Source organism: Triticum aestivum, chromosome 4B, assembly GCF_018294505.1.
Source record: "Triticum aestivum cultivar Chinese Spring chromosome 4B, IWGSC CS RefSeq v2.1, whole genome shotgun sequence".
NCBI classification, from domain to species: Eukaryota; Viridiplantae; Streptophyta; class Magnoliopsida; order Poales; family Poaceae; genus Triticum; species Triticum aestivum.
In genome coordinates this window covers 660,596,158-660,616,173 of record NC_057804.1, presented here as the reverse complement: position 1 = coordinate 660,616,173, position 20,016 = coordinate 660,596,158, and the positions used below count along the sequence as shown (strand labels likewise).

The following is a 20,016-nucleotide window of genomic DNA, read 5'->3' as shown; positions in this document are numbered from 1 at the left end:
TTATTTCTGTTGTAATTTTGTTCATATAATTTTAATGATTTTTTGTTCATAGAATCTTCTTTGTCAATTTATGTATATGTTCATATTGTGTATGTATAGGAACATTATGTATTATCAAAGTCATTTATGTATATGTTCATATTTAGAAGAAAAAGCAGGAGAGGAAAAAGGAAAATAAGAAAAGAAAGTGTTTAATATAATTAGTTAGAAAAATAATAGAACTAGTTAAACTAGTTTACTTTTAGTAAGTACTACTTTATTTTATTTATAGTAAGTGCTTAGTAGTTGAACTAGTTGATTTAATAAAACTACTTTATTTTACTATAGAAGTAGTTTATTTTTAGTAAGAAAATTAATAGAACTAGTTTATTTTTTTAGTTCAAGCAATTAATCCCGCATCGACGTCGATGATGCCTATCCCGCATCCTTGTCGTCGACTCGGCGGAGGAGGCCGGCTTGATCAGAGGGGCCATGTCCGGGACTGGGCTCCGCCGGGCTGGTATTGGGAGGTGCTACCTTCCGGGGGGCGTAGGTTAGTGAGGAGCCAGCCCGTTGTTGACCCGATCCTTATTTGGTGGCGTTCGCGTGGGCCAGTGATGGTGCCGAGGCTTCCGGACACCATGGAGGTGGTACGTCACCGTGTCAGCGAGGAGGACGAGCACGTCCGTCGCTACATGGTTGCGTTGGAGGGCAGGTTCGACAATACCTGACAGGTTCTTCAGGGATCTAACTGGAACTATGATCATGTGATGGTTCCTTCTCTTTGGGTGTCCATCGCCCGCGACGATACCTATCGGACGCTACGGTTCTAGTTGTATTAGCGATGCTATGTATGATAGTATTCGAGGAGTATTACTAGTGATAATATTCGACGATGTACGGACACAAGAGATGATGTACTTTATTTTACGATTTGGTTTTGCTTATTGAATGCTCAAATTGGAAAAGTACTCCTACTTTGAATGCTAAAATTGGAGAGCACTATGCAGAAATCTAGGAGTCCCCTCCATCATCCGCGCCGTCGTCCCCGTCACCGACCCCCCTCCGACCTCGAGGTGAGACCAGCCAAATCTCCATGTCAATATGAGTCCTTGGGTTGACTTTAAGTCTGTCGAGTCTCCACCTATATGAGAGGACGAAGAATCCCGACTGTTGTTGTGGGGGTAGCTTCTCCTTCGTTCCCATGTGCTAGACACAATGTGTAATGCACTCGGGAACGAAAGGAGGAGCTACCATCACCGACGGTCACAAATGTCATAGAGGAATCAGTGAGGGAAAGTCTCCAACCATATATATATGAGAGGACGAAGAATCCCGACTATTGTCGTGGGGGTAGCTTCTCCTTCGTTCCCGTGTGCTAGACAATTTGGTGTAATGCACTCGGGAATGAAAGGAGGAGCTACCATCACCGACGGTCGAATATGTACACCACATGAGCTGAGAGTTTTTTAGTACATATATTTAATTGGACAAGTTTAATATTTGAATTATGAACATAGAAAATGTCGTACTCGGATGATGAAAACCGCCCGGGTGAGTGCGACTGGTGCCACGACGACCGAGGTATGTGCGACAGGTTCCTTGAGCTGGACGAAGATCGGCGCTTCAGCATTAAGCTCGAGGAGACCTTCGATGTTGAAACGGTACGCAACAATGACAACAATTTTTTTTGTAATTAAGCACGACTTCAACTATTTTAACATGTACTTTTCATATTTTCCAATTCGACTAGCTTATCCCATGCTATGCAAGACACTATGTCTTGGAGAAGATGGGTTTTGAAGATCATGAAAGTATGAAAACAAAGAAAATTCACCTAAGGACCCATCATGGTGTGGATTTTGAAGTAAAGCTGTACAATTCTGAGAGTGTAACCCATTTGGTTGCAAAAATTGGGAAGCACTTTGCAAGATGTATGGTTTTGATGAGGGTATGCTTGTCACCATGGATCTTGGTGATCCTGAAATCGAGCAAGACAATATGGACATTTTGGTCCTTGTTGATACGCTTCCAATTCTTCCCCTATGCGAGCTTCTCAAGCATAGTTATTAAGTAATTTATATTGTTTATTTCAAAATAGTTGACAGCTTATTTTCATTGACAGCTTATTTTCATTCTTCAAAGAATATGCGGAAGATGGTAGACAAAACCCACTACACCGATGGCTCTGAATTAACTTATTAGGAGAAAAATCATCTGGTCGCATTTTGTAATGATCTTGAGAATTACAATATCTACAATCGAACTCCTCAACATTATGGTCAATACGTGCCACTAATGCACGTGTTGAACTACGGTAATTACCATGGAGATACCCTGGTAAGATTTTTTACTATTACGACATACATGCATCTTTTGCATACTTCTAAAACTAGTACATCATTGCTAACTACGAAGTTATTACTATGTTTTTCAACAGATAATCCCGAATGATTGTGTGCCTCATTTGATGTATACGCACAGTCACCTTGATGTTTTGAACATACAACCAGGTCGTCCTACGAATCTCAACTGTACATACCAGATTTCTAAAAGAAGTGGAGACATGACAATCAAAGAATGGAAAAAAATGTATGGACAGTCGTAAGGAGGTTCTTGGAAGCAAAAGGAAGCGAAGCGCAAGAATTGGAGACAGGATGATCTTCATTCTCCATAATGGAGAGTCAGGGTCTATATTGTTTTATGCTATTTTATCTTAAAGAGGGTATTTATACCTCATAATGATGATCATGTGCTAATAACAATTAAGTAGGGTTGGTTCGATGGCTATGAGGATGATGATCGTATGACTTGTCATTAATAACAAATAGAAGTTGTATGATGATGATTAATTAGTAGGACTTATTATTATATATGATGATGCATGATGCGAGCGGGTGAAATGAACATGGATTGGATTGAAGTGAAGGCAACATGCATGTGGTGCATGTCGAAAGTAGTAAAATCCAAACTTGATCAAGTTAGAATTAGTATTACTTTCGACATGCACTACATGTTGCCTTCACTTTAATCTAAGCCATGTTAACGTTAGGCATAGCAGTAGCGTTGGTAAACCAAGCATGGAGATATATAAGAGAGGACACTTCTCTCTATTAGCTAGCTAATAACAACCTAAATTAACCCCCCAAACCCCTAAACCAGCCCTTTCAAAAAAAACTCAGCTCCAGCCAGCTGCTGGCGCGTGGATGCCTATTGGTCCCGGTTGGTGACGGTCCCGGTTGGTGTCACCAACCGGGACCAAAGGCCCCCCTGCCTGGGCTGGCCGCAACGGCCACGTGGAGGCCCATCTGCCCCGGTTCGTGTAAGAACCGGGACTAAAGGCCAAGGGCATTAGTAACGATCTTTTAGTCCCGGTTCCAAAACCGGGACAGAAGGCCCTTACGAACTGGGACAAAAGGCCCTTTTTCTACTAGTGTGATTCTTGGAAACACGGCAGATTTTCAATACATTTTGAACATTTAGGACGAAAAAAACACGACCCTAAACCTATCCCACGGTGGCGGCCTGTCACTCACTTCTTTTGTATTCCGCATTGGCGACCATGTCCTCCATCTTCCGTCTCCATGTACAGCGGCAGGGTTAAGAACCATGAAGTGGAGGTGCAATCTCTGACGAGGAAGAATAGAACATAGGAGACAGACCGGCCCACTTGGGACACAATGCCCTGCCGCAACCTTTATCTACTCAGCCATGGAGGAGTCAGTGACCTGTCCGTCGCTGGTGCCGGTGGACGTGAGGTCGATGATGAACATGGATGGTCCATCACCGTCCATATGCCACGTACGCCCCTAAAAGTTGGACGGCGGCGCGTATGACGCGCAACTGGTTGCGTTGGAGTCCTGGACCGTCTGCGCCCCTAAAAGTTCAGTCATGACACACACACACACACAGAGACTGAATTTTATTCAGCTAACTGAACTTGCTGAACTTTCTGAACTTGCTGGAGCAGACCAAGTGCAACTGATTATCTAACAAATCACCCCCTAATCTGTTGCACCTATGTGATCCCGAGCCTGTTTCGCAGCTCACTGAACTGTGTTCTGCCCAACGACTTGGTGAGAATGTCCGTGACTTGATCACCTGTCCTCATGTGCTCAACATATACCCTGCCCAGCTCAACACACTCTTGAATATAATGATACCTGAGATCAATGTGTTTGCTTCTCTCATGATGGACTAGGTTCTTGCTGAGCTCAATAGCCGATTTGTTGTCAATCTTTAGATTCACTTTTTGAACTTCTTCACCAAGCATTTTTGCAAGCAACCTGCTTAACCAGACGGCCTGTGTAGCAGCAGTTGCTGCTGCTATGTTCACCTCAATTCCCATGTAATAGCTGAGAAGGCCGAGGTCGCTCATCTGAAACAAATCTTTCATCTGCTTCTTGAAGTGATCAATTTCATCAGCAGTTGTCCCTGTGATGATCAGATCGTCCACATAGACACCAACCAACAGAAAACTGTCATTGTTACCTCGCCTGTAGAGAGCATGATCGAGCTGGCAACGCTCGAACCCAAGGGAGTGGAGTGTGGCATCCAGCTTTGCATTCCATGCACGCGGAGCTTGACGAAGGCCGTATAGAGCCTTCTGCAGCTTGAGCACACAGTGCGTGTTGTTGTCGTCGATGAAACCTGCAGGCTTGTGGACGTAAACTTTTTCCTGCAGATCTCCATCCAGAAACACCGAGTGAACATCCATGTGATGCACGCCCTAGCTCCAGTGTGCCACCACGGCCAGCAGTAGCCGTACCGTCTCCAGACGGGCGACAGGCGCAAAATCCTCATCAAAATCCACTCCCTGCCGCTGTGTGTATCCTTTCGCGACCAAACAAGCCTTGTGCTTCACTATCCTGCCATCGAGATCGCGCTTGACCTTGAACACCCATTTCAGTCCAATGGCACGGTGGCCGGCGGGCAGTGTGGCTGGCACCCAGGTGTTGTTGGAGCGGATCGACTCCATCTCCGCCCCCATCGCACTGCGCCACGCAGGTTAGTCCAAGGCATCCTAAACCGACGCGGGCTCCTCCGCGGCAGAGAGGCAGAGCCCAGTGTACTCCAGGGCGCACGTCGGCGCATGATCGATGATGTACTCCATGGATTTGAAGCAGACGGGCACCCCTCGGCGTCGAACGCCTCGCCGATGGGAGTAGTCACCCACCCATCTTCTGAATCATATGGAGTAGCTGGTGTGGACGAACTCGAACCCGTCGCAGGTGACGCACTCGACGTGCTCGGTGTGTCCACTGCAGACTGGCTGGACACGGGGGTCTGCGGTGAGCTTGGCGTAACTGGTGAGCTTGGCGCAGTAGGTGATGTAGGAGTGCGTGATGGCACCGCCCAGCTTGGCAATACGGAGTAGGTCGTGGTTACGGGCACACCTGCGTCGGTGTACATAACCGTGAACTCGTGGGCGTGCTCCGAGTCACCACCGTCCTTGCTCCAGTCCCAGCGCCGGTCCTCTTCGAAGTGCACATCACGTGTGATGTAGAGGCGCTTGCCTGTCGGGTCATAAACCCTGTACCCTTCCGTCCCCGGCTTGTAGCCCAGGAACACGCCGGCGACCGAGCAGTCGGAGAGCTTGCTGACGCCAGGTCCGATGAGCTTTATGTGCGCGACGCAGCCGAACGTGCGGAAGTAGTCCACTGCCGGCTTCTTCTTGCGCCATGCCTCATAGGGAGTCATCCCCTTCAGGCTTCTCATCGGTGATCGGTTGAGGATGTGCACCGCCATGCGCATCGCCTCGCCCCAGAACGCGCTTGGCACGCCCATGCTTTTCAGCAGACTGCGCGCCATCTCCACCACGAACTGGTTGCAACGCTTGATGACTCCGTTCTATTGCGGAGAGTACGGGGTTGTCGTGTTCCTTTGGATGCCCTCGCACTACGCGGTGAACTCATTCGAGTTGAACTCGCCTCCACGATCTATGCGGAACACCCTGAGTTTAGCGCCGCTCTGTGTCTCCGCAGCCGCCTTGATCTTTCTGAAGAACTTAAACTCCTCGTCCTTACTCCTGAGCACTTCCAGCCACATGTATCTATTGTGATCATCAACAATGAGCAGGAAGTACTTGTTACCGGAGGTGGTTGCCAGCGTGATGGGCCCACAGAGGTCGCCGTGAACAAGCTCGAGCCCCTGCTCAGCGCGGTACGCTGACACGCGTGGGAACAGCGCATCTTGCCGAGCGTGCATCCCTCGCAGAACTGCTCGAGGTGGTGGACTGTCGGCATGCCGTGCACCATGGCCTTCGCACCCAGATCATGCAGAGTGCGGAAGTGCAGGTGGCCATACCACACGTGCCAGCGTCATGTGTCGTCGACGTCGCCCACGAGCAGACACACGGGTGCGGCCAAGTTCAGAGATACGGCATATAGCCGGTTGCTCATCCGCCGCACCCGCGCCAAGAGCAAGCGCTGTCTGTCGTAGAGACAGAGCACGCCGTCCTCGATCACGGACTTACAGCCGTGCTTGTTGAGCTGACTGAGGCTAACGATGCTCGTCCGCAGCTGTGGGATGTAGACATCTGAGAGCGCACGGTGCTCGTCGTTCCTACATGAGAACATTACCACGCCACGCCCACAGATCTGCACCACTGAGCCGTCGCCGAACCGCACCGTCCCGTGCACAGACTCGTCCACCTGCGTGAGTATGTCGCGGCGTCCAGTCATGTGATTACTGGCGCCTGTGTCCAAGTACCAATGGTCGTCGTTGGTGGCCACTGATACGACGCGCGCCTCGTTGAGGAAGATGTCCGTGGCTCCATGCATGACTCGCGTGCGTCGTCTCCGGTGCCCGCCCCGCTCACCACCGCGCAGGTGGCGAGGAGCAGACTAGGCTGCTTGACCTCGACCTAGGCGACGTTTGCCTGCTGGTCCTGCTGCTTGCGCTGGTCCTTCTCTTTCTTGCGGCACTCTTTCGCCCAGTGCCCAGGGATGCCACAGTACCAGCAGTTGCCCTTCCGTTTGGGCGTCGCCGGGCCGCCATTGCTGGGACCACCACCCTGGCCACGGCCACCCCCGTCTTGAGAGTTCCTTGGCTTGCCGCTTCCACGCCCACGCCCCGCACCTGAGCCCAAGGACAAGCCACCCTGTTCCAGCTGCTTGTCATGCGCGCGCCACTGGTCGGCAGTAAATAACGGTTGCGCGCCGGCCGCCGGGGACTCCTCGCGCTCGCGCTCTTCTATGACAAGGAGCTGGCCACAGAGTTCCGCGAGGGAGAGCTGCTTGGTGTCGACGAGTGACTCGATCTCCACGGCCATCTCCCGATACGGTCGCGGGACCGTCTGCAAGACCTTGAGGACCGCCTTGTGCTCGTCGACCGGGTCGCCGAGCGCCTTGAGCTCGTCGATGATCGTCCGGAGCTGCATGACATACGACTCGATCCCCTCGCCATCCTTGTACCGGAGTGCCTCGTACCGCACTAGCCTTGGCTTCACGCACGCGCTCGACCCCGACGCGCATGGTCTTCAGAGTGTCCCACGCCTGCTTGGCCGTGGGCTTGGCGCCCAGGATGCGCATGAGCTCTGGCGGCACCCCCTTGAGGAGGGCGATCATGGCGCACCCGCACCGATCATTGCGATCTGTACCTTGCCCCGTCTCCACCACACGCCACAGCTCGTCCGCCTGCAGCTGCAGCTTGGTGATCATAACCTAGTCGGAGTAGTTCGTGCGCGTGAGCATCATCGGGGCATGCTGCTGCCGCCGCCGCCGTGTACGACGCGCTCAACAACACGCACCCCCGACCCCTCCTCGATGGAGAGACGCGCCAAGGATTTCTCCAGCGCCACGGCCTTCTCCTCCTTGAGCTGCTTCTTCGCCTTCTCGTCGTCGCTGCCGGCCATCTCTCCGACGGATCAAACACCGCCGGCGCCCAGGATGGATCGAACACTACCGAGCCTCTAATGCCACTTATAGTTGTAGATGCCGGCGATCAAGACAGAGAACGAGCGAGCGAGAGAGAGAGAGAGAGAGAGTGCAAGAGGTAGGAGAAGATGGTTTTGCGCTGCGAACTGCCACTGCAGCTTTTCGGGGTTTCTGGTATTAAGCTAGCTCCAATGAGCTGCTGAATATAAGGATGAAATGGTCGCCCATGATTGAGCCTATAGATCGTGCCATCCCACGATGCTCGCCATGGTTGAACCCTACATGCTCGCCATGAGCTGCATGATCCATGCCATCCCATGGCGCTGCGTCGGACGAGCTACAATCTCGCTAACTACTTAACTGAAAACTACTGCATCTGTACGTGCACACACACACGCTGACAAACTGAATTTTATTCAGCTAACTGAACTTACTAAACTAACTGAACTTTCTGAACTTGCTGGAAAAGACCGAGTGCAGCTGATCATCTAACAGAGCCCACCCCCTCTGGCCTCTGCTCCTCCTCGCGCTTTCCTACTTTGGTAAGTGCGAGACGACGAGTGGCCGGTGGGTACTGAGGTGTGTTTGATCAGGAGTTTGCATTTGTGATTGGCACCCCGGAGAAAATTTATGATTGCCAGAGAATTTCTTCGGTTATTCCCCAATTATTTGCTCTGGTTATTCCAAGTTATCTGAATTTTGCAGACAAGCGATCAATTATGTGCGCACTTTGGGTACCAGAGATCAACCAACCAGTGAGTCTTTGAGATTCCTCAACTTGCATTTTATATAACGGACACCAAGTACAAAAGCTTGGAATCCTGTGAGTTCGTTGAGAAGTAGTGACCAGTTTCCTCCGGATGATGCTTCATTTTGCTGTTCTGTAATATACTATACTGCTAAGTTTTTGGTTTGCACCTCCAGTAGCCCTTTTGCTTTGAATAAGCTAGGCATAATGTAAATATTTGACCTACCTTGGGTTTACCTTGCCACATCCGGGACTTATAATGCAAAGTTGGTCGATCGATCCGTTGATAATGCCTTCCTTTGATCTAAACAAATCTTGGGTTTGGGGTTGAAAATATTTTTTGACGAGTTAGATCGTGTTGATTTCATTCAGTACAACTTATTGAAATGCAGAGCAGGTCCTTAGAATTAGCAATGAGTTCAGATTAACAAACACTGTGAATACTTTGCATGACTATTAAATAATAAACAACATATATTCCATCACGCTCGTCATAGATGAAGATACATAGTTTTTTGTAGAATATAATGTACTCAAGATACATACCCTGCATATAATTTGGGTGATACAGAGCATCCTGTATTGTGAGGCAACACCAGGATACAGTCATATAATGGTCTGTACTCTGTAATATATAGTCTCTACTCCCCTTGAGAACTTTCCGGCCTAAACCTTCTTCCACCCGATCCACCTTCCCTTTGACAGCTGAAATATGTGGCAGCGGCAATGTTGAGGTGGTACTGGCGTGCGAAGTTCCTGGAGCTGAAGTTCTGCCGCATGTCCGGTGCAAAAACCGTCCCCCTTCCTAGTTGCTGGAACAGCACAAATACCATCCGGTGGATGCCGGATCTTGGCTCCGGTCTTTCATAAACCACAAGCTCTTGGCCTGCAAGAGCACCATGGCATCAATTAGTCATCGACCACTATTTTAGGATCCCTGTATTTTAGCTGTACAATGGACTTGTCTTAAAGATTTCCAAAATCTTTAAAACACATGCATGTCATTTTACGTGTTGTTAGTTATTATTGTTCTAGTACTAAGATATCCAATTGTTAATGATAAGCCAACTTTGAAATAACTTTTACCTGATTTAAGTGATAGCCCTATCTGTAAATTATATGGTAGGCAACAGGTTTGAGGCAAAGTTTTTTTTTTCTTTTTGCAAATGTGAGGCAAAGAACTTAACAAGTGATAATTTCCACATCCACAAGTTCAGCTAAACCCGTAAAATCAAATGGCACAAATTGTTATGCATAACATCATACCAAAGCCGACACCAGTTGTTCCAGGGATGTCTGCCACCATCCTACATAGGAGTGGAGATATATCATAATGAGATAAAATTAAATAGGAAACACATATAAAAATTAAAAAATGTGGGGCAGAAAACAAATGGGTAGGGAGTCATATTGATGAGAATAAGAACATGTCGCGTTTAGTTTACCAGTGCAAGTACTCCCTTAGTGATGGGTGACTTGGGCTTGGGGCATCTGGATCCACCAACATCTTTCCAAGTGAAAGAGAAATTCAACCAAGTTAACATATAACTATGATGTTTGAGTATGCTAAGAGTAAATTATTCACCTGCGAGACCTTTTGTCTATGAAATTCCTCACAGTAATAGTAATAAACCATGTGAAAGAGTTAGATAGCTGAAGAATGGGTGTATACTGCCCACTACTCCAGTTAGAAGTTTACCAGGGTGTAGAGAACTCTCATGTCATTGCCCCCAATATCAACTCGCGGCTTGCTTACAACTGCAGATGGTTTTAGCTCAGCACCTGGCCGAACTAGCCTATTGTTGTAGCCTATTGTGAGTGGAACAGTTGATGTAAATGGATCCAACACATCATGTATAACACGAGCCGCAACCAAGGGATCCACTGCCGACATATACTGGACCCTTCTCTGTTATTTTGTTAACCTACCTCTCTATGGCCCTGAAGAAATTGTGTCTGTGCATGAACTAGTTTTATGGTGCGCGGTGAGGATTGTCTTATTCACCTTTATAAAGTTTTGATACTGGTGTCATGCCATGCGTCACCCGTATATACACGTCGTCCTTGATATTTGTCTATTAAATCCTGAGCTTTATGGAGTAGTCAGGCTCTCAGGCTGTTGATATTTCGATGTTTATGCTTAAGTCGTCCAATTATTAGCATTGCTGGGGTGTACTGGAACAATCCTGCAAACTGTGGGTAATCGTTAGCTCAACCAGCTGTTCCTTTGGACACAATCTGTTTCGAAACAATAAGTGCCATATTTCTGAACCTAATGACATAGTGGTACGTGTACCTAACGTGTTTGGGGTTCTCATTAACTGTGTATTTCCAGTGATGCTAAATATTTTTTTCTTGTAATTTCTAAGACATCTGCTGATATTGCTGGCATTTAATGCATTTGCATAGTGTTAACAGATTTTACCCTGTCGGAAAACTCATCTTCCTTATATGATAGGGTTATTATTTCAAATTCAGGGATTGCAGGAATGGACTAGTGGGAATAGTAAGCATATGACTGCATCCACTTAATTGCCCTCGACAAGAGCCTGGCCACATTAACATCATTTTATAAGGCGAATTGTTTCAAAGGGGGATTGCCAAGTGGCAGCGATGCTCTATATTGGATGGAACAGGGCCATCACTCTTCTATTACCACCAAAAAAGTGAGGTAGGTTATGCGCAAATTTAAGCAAAGACTAATTTGATCTGTTTCTTTACCATATTACTTCTATTACTTAACATGTTGTATAAGTGTATAACATATTACAACGATGTTTGCTCCTGTGTTGTTGGCTTGCTTTTAAACAATGCAGCAGGCTATCACGCGTTTGGGTAATTTTTGGGCATTGCTCTATAAGAGCCGATCTATGCACAAAGATGCAAGTTTGGGCTGATTGGGCCAACCCAACAACCCATCCAGTTATTTCTTGTATGTTCAAAAAGTAGAGTGTCAGTTAAGTAAGAGTAAACCACTAATTATTAGATAAGAAAAATATTAATCCATGTCCAAATGCACCACTTCGTGAGTAAAATTATGTTTTATTACAGTACAAAGATAAAAGATGAGAACATATTTCTTTGTTATAGAACTCGATATTTCCTTTTTGGGTATAATACACATATGATTACTCTCTTCATGCACTTTTGAATATGTCCTTAAATGAACACTTAGTAGTTCTATGGGTTATGTAACAACTTTACGAAACCCACGAGTGGACGAAGTTGCAAAGGGGTTCATATGAACATATGTCCACACAATCTGCTTTGGTGGGTAAGTCCACTTGCAGCTCTAGTACCAATATGTGGCTTAAGTACATTGTCCAAACTACCTATGGATATTATTGATATGGCATATATGTAGGTTAAAGTTTTACAGCTGTAGATTCGAAAGTTGGCTGCGACTTTGCTCACTCAATGATAAGTATTCTATCTACCGCTCTGCGATAGCAAAGTAGAATCCATTTGTTCCTTCTTCACATGGGTGTAAAATATGAATATATACCTTGGAAGGCTTTACTCGAGTCTGTCCTCAATGTCACCTAGTTCTGAGATATAAAAATGGTTATCTTTTTAAGTAATCCAAATTACTTGTCACTGAAATAGATGTATCTAGGTATATACTTCAGTGCTAGATACATTCGTTTGAGCGACAAGTAATACTTATGTTCATATGTTTCACAGCAAACCCAGGCAGGAAGCTGGAAATAATTCTTCCTCTTCATTGTATGAACAAGTACATTGAGTTCTTCCTTGAATTTCTTCATACACATGTAGACGCTGGCTGAATCCCTTGAAATTTGAAGTCATTCCTGGTCGTTCATATGACCCAAGTGATCAGAATGAATATTTCCAGGAAGAAAGGAACTGCTGCAAATCTTTATCAATGATGCTCTGCAAAGTATCTGGTTTGATTATCAGATGTCCCATCAGCCAAAGAAGCCATCCTCCTTACATATCCTCGGCAACTCGAACATGAAATGAGAAGCATCTCTCTTTTCCAGAAAGCAGAGGCATCTCTTTTTCCAGAAGGCATAATACTAGCTAGATAGGAGAACAATCTAAATCTCCCATCCATGTATCGTTTTGCATCAATCTATCTTTACTGGAAGGGGAATATTCACCTTTTGCACCCTAACCTTGGCCTTGCTTGTTTAGGAAATAGGAAAGCTAAAGGAAAGAATACTGCGACCATCACAAATTACACAAGTTTTCTCATTTTAAAATAAAATGAAGTTACTTACCTCAATTGTTTGTGACCAGTCGGATCTAAATTAGTTGAATTAATTGCACAAAACCACCACATTTGGGGCTTCATTTGCGGAAAACTATCAGGTAACTAATTTTTGGCAAAAATCACCGCACGTTCAGTAATCTTTTTGTAAAAAGCATTGATCGAGTGATTTCGTTCATTTAATCACTTTCTGACAAGTGGGGCCAGAATGTCACGAGCTGATTTGGCAAAACATTTACAAACACCCCCTTAGATCTTAAATAAAAGCAATCAAGCCCCTCCCCCTCCCCCTGTGGACAACAACTCCTTCCTCGGGCGTAGCAGCGGGTGGGCACACCAGCTGACGAGCCACACGACGGTGCCAGAGATGTCCCCGCACGCGCTGGCCACCTCCGCTACCACGAGGGCCATCTCCGCTACCACGAGGGCCAGTAGTACACTATCATCGTCGGCCACGAGCCTCCACACGCCCTCGAGCCGCGCCACCTGGTCCTCCTCTAGCACGCGCCACGGCGTGGATCTAGGCAAACGGCGGCAGGGTTGACCGGCGCCGCGGTCATGGCCGTCCTCTTTTACTCCGCTTCGTGAGCCCCCGCATCCTGCCTCATCGGCATCCCGCAACGTCCAGATGCCCGCACACGGTAGCGAGCTGCAGCGTCATGCCCCGAGGTGCCACCTCGCCCACGTAGGTGCCTCTATCCAACAACAGCAGCCGCGGCGCAATGCCGGTGCCGCTTCTGCAAACTTGCCGCCCCCGCTCCTCCTCCTTGCGCCTGCAGCCTGCTCTTCATCCGGCACCGTCTAGGAGTCGATGTGGTCGGGCTGGCCCGACCAGCCCAGCAGCAACGCCCACCACTTGCCGCCCAGTTCCCGTCCGCACCGCCGGCCGCGGCGGCACACGAGCATGGTTGGCTCCCCGGCGCCTTGGGACAGAGGGACAACGCAGCAGCGGTTCCTGGCGCGGCTTCCATTAGCGGGGGGGAGGGGGAGGGGCTTGATTGCTTTTGTTTTTCTACATCTAAGGGGGTGTATGTAAATGTTTTGCCAAGTCTGCTCCCGACAATCCGACCCCACTTGTCAGAAAGTGATTAAACGAACTAAATCACTCGATCAGTACTTTTTGCAGAAAGATTACTGAGTGCGCGGTGATTTTTGCAAAAAATTAGTGACCTAATAGTTTTCCACAAAACACTACTACAGGAATTAGCTTTGGTAACACATCCCGGTAACACAAGAAAACATGTGTTACTGGTTGAAATCCTGGTCAGACAAAATTTGTGTCCACACCTAAGTTGTAACACGTTATGTGGGAAGTGTTACGATGTTGTAACACATATTCCACATATGTCGAATGTGTTACAGTGTTGTAACACATTATTTAAGCCGGTTGAGAGAGTGTTACAAGATTGTAACACATACATGATATGCAATGTTGTGTTACAAGTTTGTAACACATAGGTGATCTACGTAGGTAAATGTTACACACGTAATAATATTGGATTGAATTTTTCTTTCTTGTCATGAGAAGACTTGTTGCAAGATGCATGCGATCAATTATTAGGTCGATCCCGTCGTAGCACGTGGCCTCTGAGGTAATAGTTATGGGCTTGTGCCATTCACATGTTAGCTACGTATAGAAGTTTAGAGGATGCGTGTTTGATTACTGGTGGGATATATTAGGATAAAACAATTGGGGTAGCCCACCTACCAAAGCCTAGAGAAGGTAGGACTCAAACTATAGCAGCTGACTTTTTCCTGTAAGTTCTTCTAAAAAAGATATTTCCCTGTACAAAATTCTAAAAAAGATTATTTCCCTTTACGTGGGTACGTATGACCCTATTTTCTAAGACTGGATGAGAGTGCAAACTCAAAGTTTTGTGCTTTGTACTGTGTGTGTTCGTAATCTTTAAATATTTTTTCTCTTATCTTAATATAAAAGATGTGCAGCTCTTTTGGGTATTGGAAAAAAAATGTTTTCTGCTACCAAAATTTGTTAAAATTAAAAGGTGTGCTAGCTACTTTTAAGTAATTTTGGACTTAATTAATTTAATATGCTTTGAAGATTTATTGATCCGTTTTTTTATTATAAAGTATAAAAGTATGTTGACGTGTTGTATTTGGGAAGCGGTTTTCGATCAAAGGTATACTGTATGTTGACATGTTATATATGTGACTTTTTTATTAGTTGGACCACCCTGATCCAGAATTCTTGCTAATTCGTCCAGATAGGGAGACATATTCAATAGATACTATTTCGTGTAATTGGAATAATGAAAACCTAAATTTGAATGCATTTTGATAGCTGGGTTCAAAGAGCAAAAACCATGAGAAAGCTGAGTGTCGTTGGTAGAACACTGAACTTTCTACTTGGTACAGAATCTGCCTTCAGCCTTCGGAGAAAAAGACTTCAATCGACATTGAACTTTCATCTTGCACATGAGAGTCTAGTCTTTTAACCATCTAATCTAATCATCAGCAAGAGAATTATATGTAGAGAAACTAAAACATATATACTGCTTCAGGATAGATTCAGACTTAAAAAAAATGGCAACATGTGATCGCAAAACAAGATTTTTGAACACTGCAAGAGTATGCCAATTCTGAACTGTTAACCAATGTATACAAAAATAAAGTTCCAAAGAAGCTGCGTGTATCTCAATTCTGAACTGTTGTTGACCAAAGTACAAAATGATGTTCCAAACAAGCATGTGGTGTCGCAGCTGACCGAATTACCAAGCATGAATATAAGAGTATACTATGTTTTGACCAACACATGGTCTCACACAGCAGTATATCACCAAGCAAGTTGGTCAAGTAGTCAGCAGAAAGCCAGCAAGCAGAAAAGAGTAGGCTGTTTTGTACTAACACAAAGCACACAGCCGACCACCCCCTCCATGCCTCCATGTAGCATGCAGTCTGAACCTATAGCATGCAGCCAAAATAATTCAAAACACGAACAAGAAAATAGACGAGACATTTTGTGCTACTTTTATCACTAAATTTCATATTTGATATGAAAGTGTCAACCCAACATAAAAGAAAGAATGCACAAAACATAATTGAAGAACAGAAAGATTGAACAACAAATTATATTAGAGGTAAAAATGCATCTTGCAAATTGAATATGGAAACACAAGAACATATTGCTACTAACCTCAGTTATTCTTTGTTGCTCGAAGCATTATTAGCATCCACTATTGTCCCCTCAACGTCTGTTCTAACCCAATGTTCTTCATTGTTCTTTATTTTCAGACTCTCTCCAAGCTGTGAAACATGGAATGGCTCATTTTCTGTCTGTGCTTCCCATTCCAAGTTGCCTAAGTCATATACATCTCTAGGCTTTGGCAACTTCATTACCACAGACCAACCTGGATTCAATTCATCTTCCACATAGAACGCTTGATTCGCCTGGTTAGGGAAAATAAAAGGCTCATGCTCAATCTTTTCTCCTTTGTGTATTAGATGTGAGAAGTTGACAAGTGTGTAACCGTACTTGTCTTTTTTCATTCCTGTTTCTGAGAACACATTAACCCATTCACATTTAAACAACACCACTGAAAACTGTCCAGAGTAGTTTAGCTCGACAATATCAATTACCCTCCCGTAGTACGTCACATCACGTAAAACTGGATTGGCATCATGTGCTGAAGCATAACTAGAAGTTTTTGCAGTTACCATGACTCCACTATTTTGTGTCTCTTTATCCAAGTGTTTAGGCCTAAAATGGTAGCTTCGGGAGTTGAAAGCGCAATATCTTTTGGCTGCATTAACTGGGCCCCGGGCGAGCAATCTAATATCCTTTTCAATGTTGTGGATGCCATTTTCCTTCTCCAATTTCTTTATCTGAATATTTAGAATTTGATTACAACTAAATGTAGTGATACGTGTATAGTATATGCAAAATATGGCACTTACATGAGCTTGGAACCATTCGTGGAACTTATCATTTTGAATCCTCTCGACAACATCAGGGTTTAAATTACGTCCATTAGTGATCTCATCAGCATGAGCCCTGCAAATTAATTCATAAACAAAGGTAAAGTAGGGGAAAAGGGTAACTAAGACAATTTATAAGCATGAGATATTACCTAAGGTATGAATTCACATCAGAGCAATTGAACAAGACATATCTATGTGCCTGTACTTTTGCCACACCGCTCAGTACATAATTCCTAGGCTTTCCAAGTGGATTGCCAGAATGTGGAAATAATCTTGATCCATGTGCAATATCATGATGCCCAACCCACTCGTCGTTATCTTCGTTCTGCGAAGGCAAGTTATGTTTGGTCTCAAAACCGACAATATATCTTGAACAGAATGTCATGCACTCATCTGCCAAAAATGCTTCAGCGATAGATCCTTCGGGACGAGCTTTGTTATGGACATTTGACTTCAGCTTACCTATATACCTACATAAACACAAACAGAAGGAAGAAGAAAATTATTGAAGAATATTTTCCTGCAAAGATATGTAATGCATCCCCATATTTATATAAGCTACCATACCTTTCCACAAACCACATCGAACGGTAGCACACTGGACCACCTATTTTTGCCTCCGTTGCTAGATGCATAACCAAATGCACCATAACAGTGAAAATACCTGGTGGGAATATTCTCTCCATATGACATAATGTCATTATGATTCGCTCCTCCAACTTCTCAAGATCGCTGATGTATAGGACTTTTGCACTCACTTCTCGAAAATACCCACACAGGTCGAACAACACAGATGTGACATGATCTGGGAGTAGACCTCGAATAGCAAGTGGTAGAAAGTGTTGCATTAGTATATGACAATCATGACTTTTAAGGCCTGAGATTCTCCCTTGAACAACATTTGCACATCTTGAGATGTTTCCTGAAAACCCATTCGGACCCCTTGCACCATGAAGGACTTTGCAAAATTGTTGCTTCCCTTCTTTAGATAGGTTATAGGAAGCAGGTGGCAGATAATACTTATCATTAGGTTTTTTTGTGGATGCAGCTCTCGTTTAATGTTCATGTGCTGTAGGTCTTGTCGTGCCTTTAAATTATCTTTGGACTTGCCTTCTATTCCTAGAAGTGTTCCATATATGTTTTCACATACGTTCTTCTCAATATGCATGATATCAAGATTGTGACGAAGTAAATTGAAGTCCCAATAAGGCAAATTGAATAGGCCATTGACACACTTCCATGTTTTGGATTTCTGAAAATCTGAAATTGATTTTATTTGATCTACAACTCTAGTTTCCGCATAAGCACTAGGTGCCGCTCTATGTTCTTCAGATCCATCAAACGATCTAGCATCAAAACGGAATTTGTGATCTGGGGGCAGAAATCCAAAACGACATCGCTGCCCAGATTGAAACCATCGCTGCCCAGATCTACCTCAGTGTGGTTTGCATCATTGCGGCAACGACATCGTCGATCCTCAACTCCGGAACTAAATCCAGAAGGACTACACCATTCTCGCGGCTGGTATCAATCTAAACTCCCATTTTCTTGATTTCTCCCTTCTACGCTTGACTGTTTTCCTCCTCCCTTTGTTTTCCTTTCTGAATCTGGTGTTAGGTTTGTGCGTACCAGGAAGTAAATCAACCAGTGGTTAATTTAGGATAAGAATGGAGGGTGGGTTGTAATCATTAGTCACTATGTTAAACTGAGATGCGATTTATAGTCTGGTTTTCATGCACTGCAGAAGTAGTACCATGTTCTCTGAAATTTTTATTCCTCTGCAGTTTTGTGTGCTACCATCGACCTTAGCATCTATACGTGAGATGTTGGCTGCTTTTTCCCCCTTCTTTGCAGTTTAAGGTTTCAGTCTTTAACCCCCTGATTTTGTAGGCTATAATCCCCTGATTAGTACTGATATATGCAGTAGTTATACAAAACTGGGGCCCCCTGATCTTGTACTCTGAAATTCATAGTATATCTTGTACAGTACTGATAGTACTTTGAAATTAATAGTACTCAGATTAGTACTGATATATGCAGTACTTAGACAAAAATTGGGACCAAAGATCTTATACTCTGAACTCTGATTAGTACTGATATATGCAGTACTTACACAAAATTGGGGCCAACGATCTTGTACTCTGAACTCTGATTAGTACTGGTTTTTAAAATTTATGTAACCTAAAATTCATAGTACATGTTACACAGTCAGTATTCAGTTTATACCCTTGATTTAGGAAGTTAGTATGTGCACTGTCTACTAGAACTAAGCTTGGTCAGAGCAATAATAACCTTGGCGAGTGGCTTGACCGGCCGTCTGTATCCTCCATCATGTAAAACACTTCCATTATCATGTAATTTCCCTCCATTTCTGTATGAATAAATCCTAGATTTTAACAACAATATGTCAACCTTCTATTCACTTTCATGCCACTGTAAAGTTGGTTTGGTGCTGATATATGTCAACCTTTTATTCACTTTAATGCCACTATAAAGTTGGTTTGGTGCTGATACTTCTTACATTCATGTCATTGTAGATGGATGTGGAAAAATGGAAAATTAGCCTGTCCTATGAAGATGAGAATCATCAGCATAAAGTTCTTGAGGGATTAATGGACAGAACAGATATCTCCTATTATGAGTTAGTCAAATTGATCGAAGAAGTTGGCTTCTCACCGGCATATGATTTCTTGTATTACAGGAAGAAATACCCGCGTGGTAGAGGCTATCTGGTTCGCATTGATAATGACATTCATGTGAGCAGAATGATATCAGAACATACCAATGAGAAGAAGGTCCAGTTGTATGTGTTCAACGAGGAGGCAAACATTGATGTTGCTCCATCAGACCCTCAACGTGAGGATGATGGACCGATTACCAGCTTAGAGGAGGAGGAGGTTGTCTTCGATAAAGGAGCAGCAAAAACTAGGGCGGCGACGTCACAAAGTAATAGCAACCGTAAGCTCAATAACGATTTCAGTTTTGTAGGAACATGTCATGCTTAGCCTACTTGGTCAAATAAATTACTATCTATCCTTGCAATTAACAGATTAAATGGTGCATGAATTGATTGTCAGGAACGGTGCATAAATCAAAAAGGTTGAATGTGGTTCAGAGCCGCGCTGAGTACACCAATGGGGATTGTGACAATAGTGAGCATTCTCTGCTGTCACGTGATTCAGTGTCCGAAACACAAGAATTGGAGGATAATGAGGATCAAGTTGGTCGTCGAGATGATC

The 20,016-nt window shown here is 44.8% G+C and overlaps 2 protein-coding genes across 2 annotated transcripts in view; one reads left to right on the top strand and one right to left on the bottom strand.

The window, feature by feature from the left end:
* Nucleotides 1-9,087: 9,087 nt before the first annotated feature.
* On the bottom strand, nt 9,088-10,565 carry LOC123089728 (protein RICE FLOWERING LOCUS T 1). Its single transcript, XM_044511320.1, has 4 exons — nt 10,304-10,565; nt 10,050-10,111; nt 9,871-9,911; nt 9,088-9,490 (listed from the first exon to the last, which is right to left on the bottom strand). The coding sequence occupies exons 1-4, from the start codon at nt 10,496-10,498 to the stop codon at nt 9,246-9,248; spliced, it is 543 nt and encodes a 180-aa protein (XP_044367255.1). The 5' UTR covers nt 10,499-10,565; the 3' UTR covers nt 9,088-9,245.
* Nucleotides 10,566-19,314: 8,749 nt separating this feature from the next.
* Nucleotides 19,315-20,016, top strand: part of LOC123090395 (uncharacterized) — a 947-nt gene continuing 245 nt past the window's right edge. The window contains exons 1-2 of the mRNA XM_044511715.1: nt 19,315-19,735; nt 19,855-19,997. Of these exons, the coding sequence (XP_044367650.1) occupies nt 19,315-19,735; nt 19,855-19,997 (564 nt within the window). The remainder of the gene's footprint in view (nt 19,736-19,854; nt 19,998-20,016) is intronic.

What these genes read in the sequence shown, in the direction of transcription:
- LOC123089728 (XM_044511320.1), bottom strand. Translation starts at nt 10,498, where the DNA reads ATGTCGGCAGTGGATCCCTTGGTTGCGGCTCGTGTTATACATGATGTG. An exon ending in TGAGAGTTCTCTACACCCTG is followed by an intron (nt 10,112 to 10,303) that starts GTAAACTTCTAA and finishes TCACTTGGAAAG; the next exon opens with ATGTTGGTGGATCCAGATGC. An exon ending in CTAAGGGAGTACTTGCACTG is followed by an intron (nt 9,912 to 10,049) that starts GTAAACTAAACG and finishes ACTCCTATGTAG; the next exon opens with GATGGTGGCAGACATCCCTG.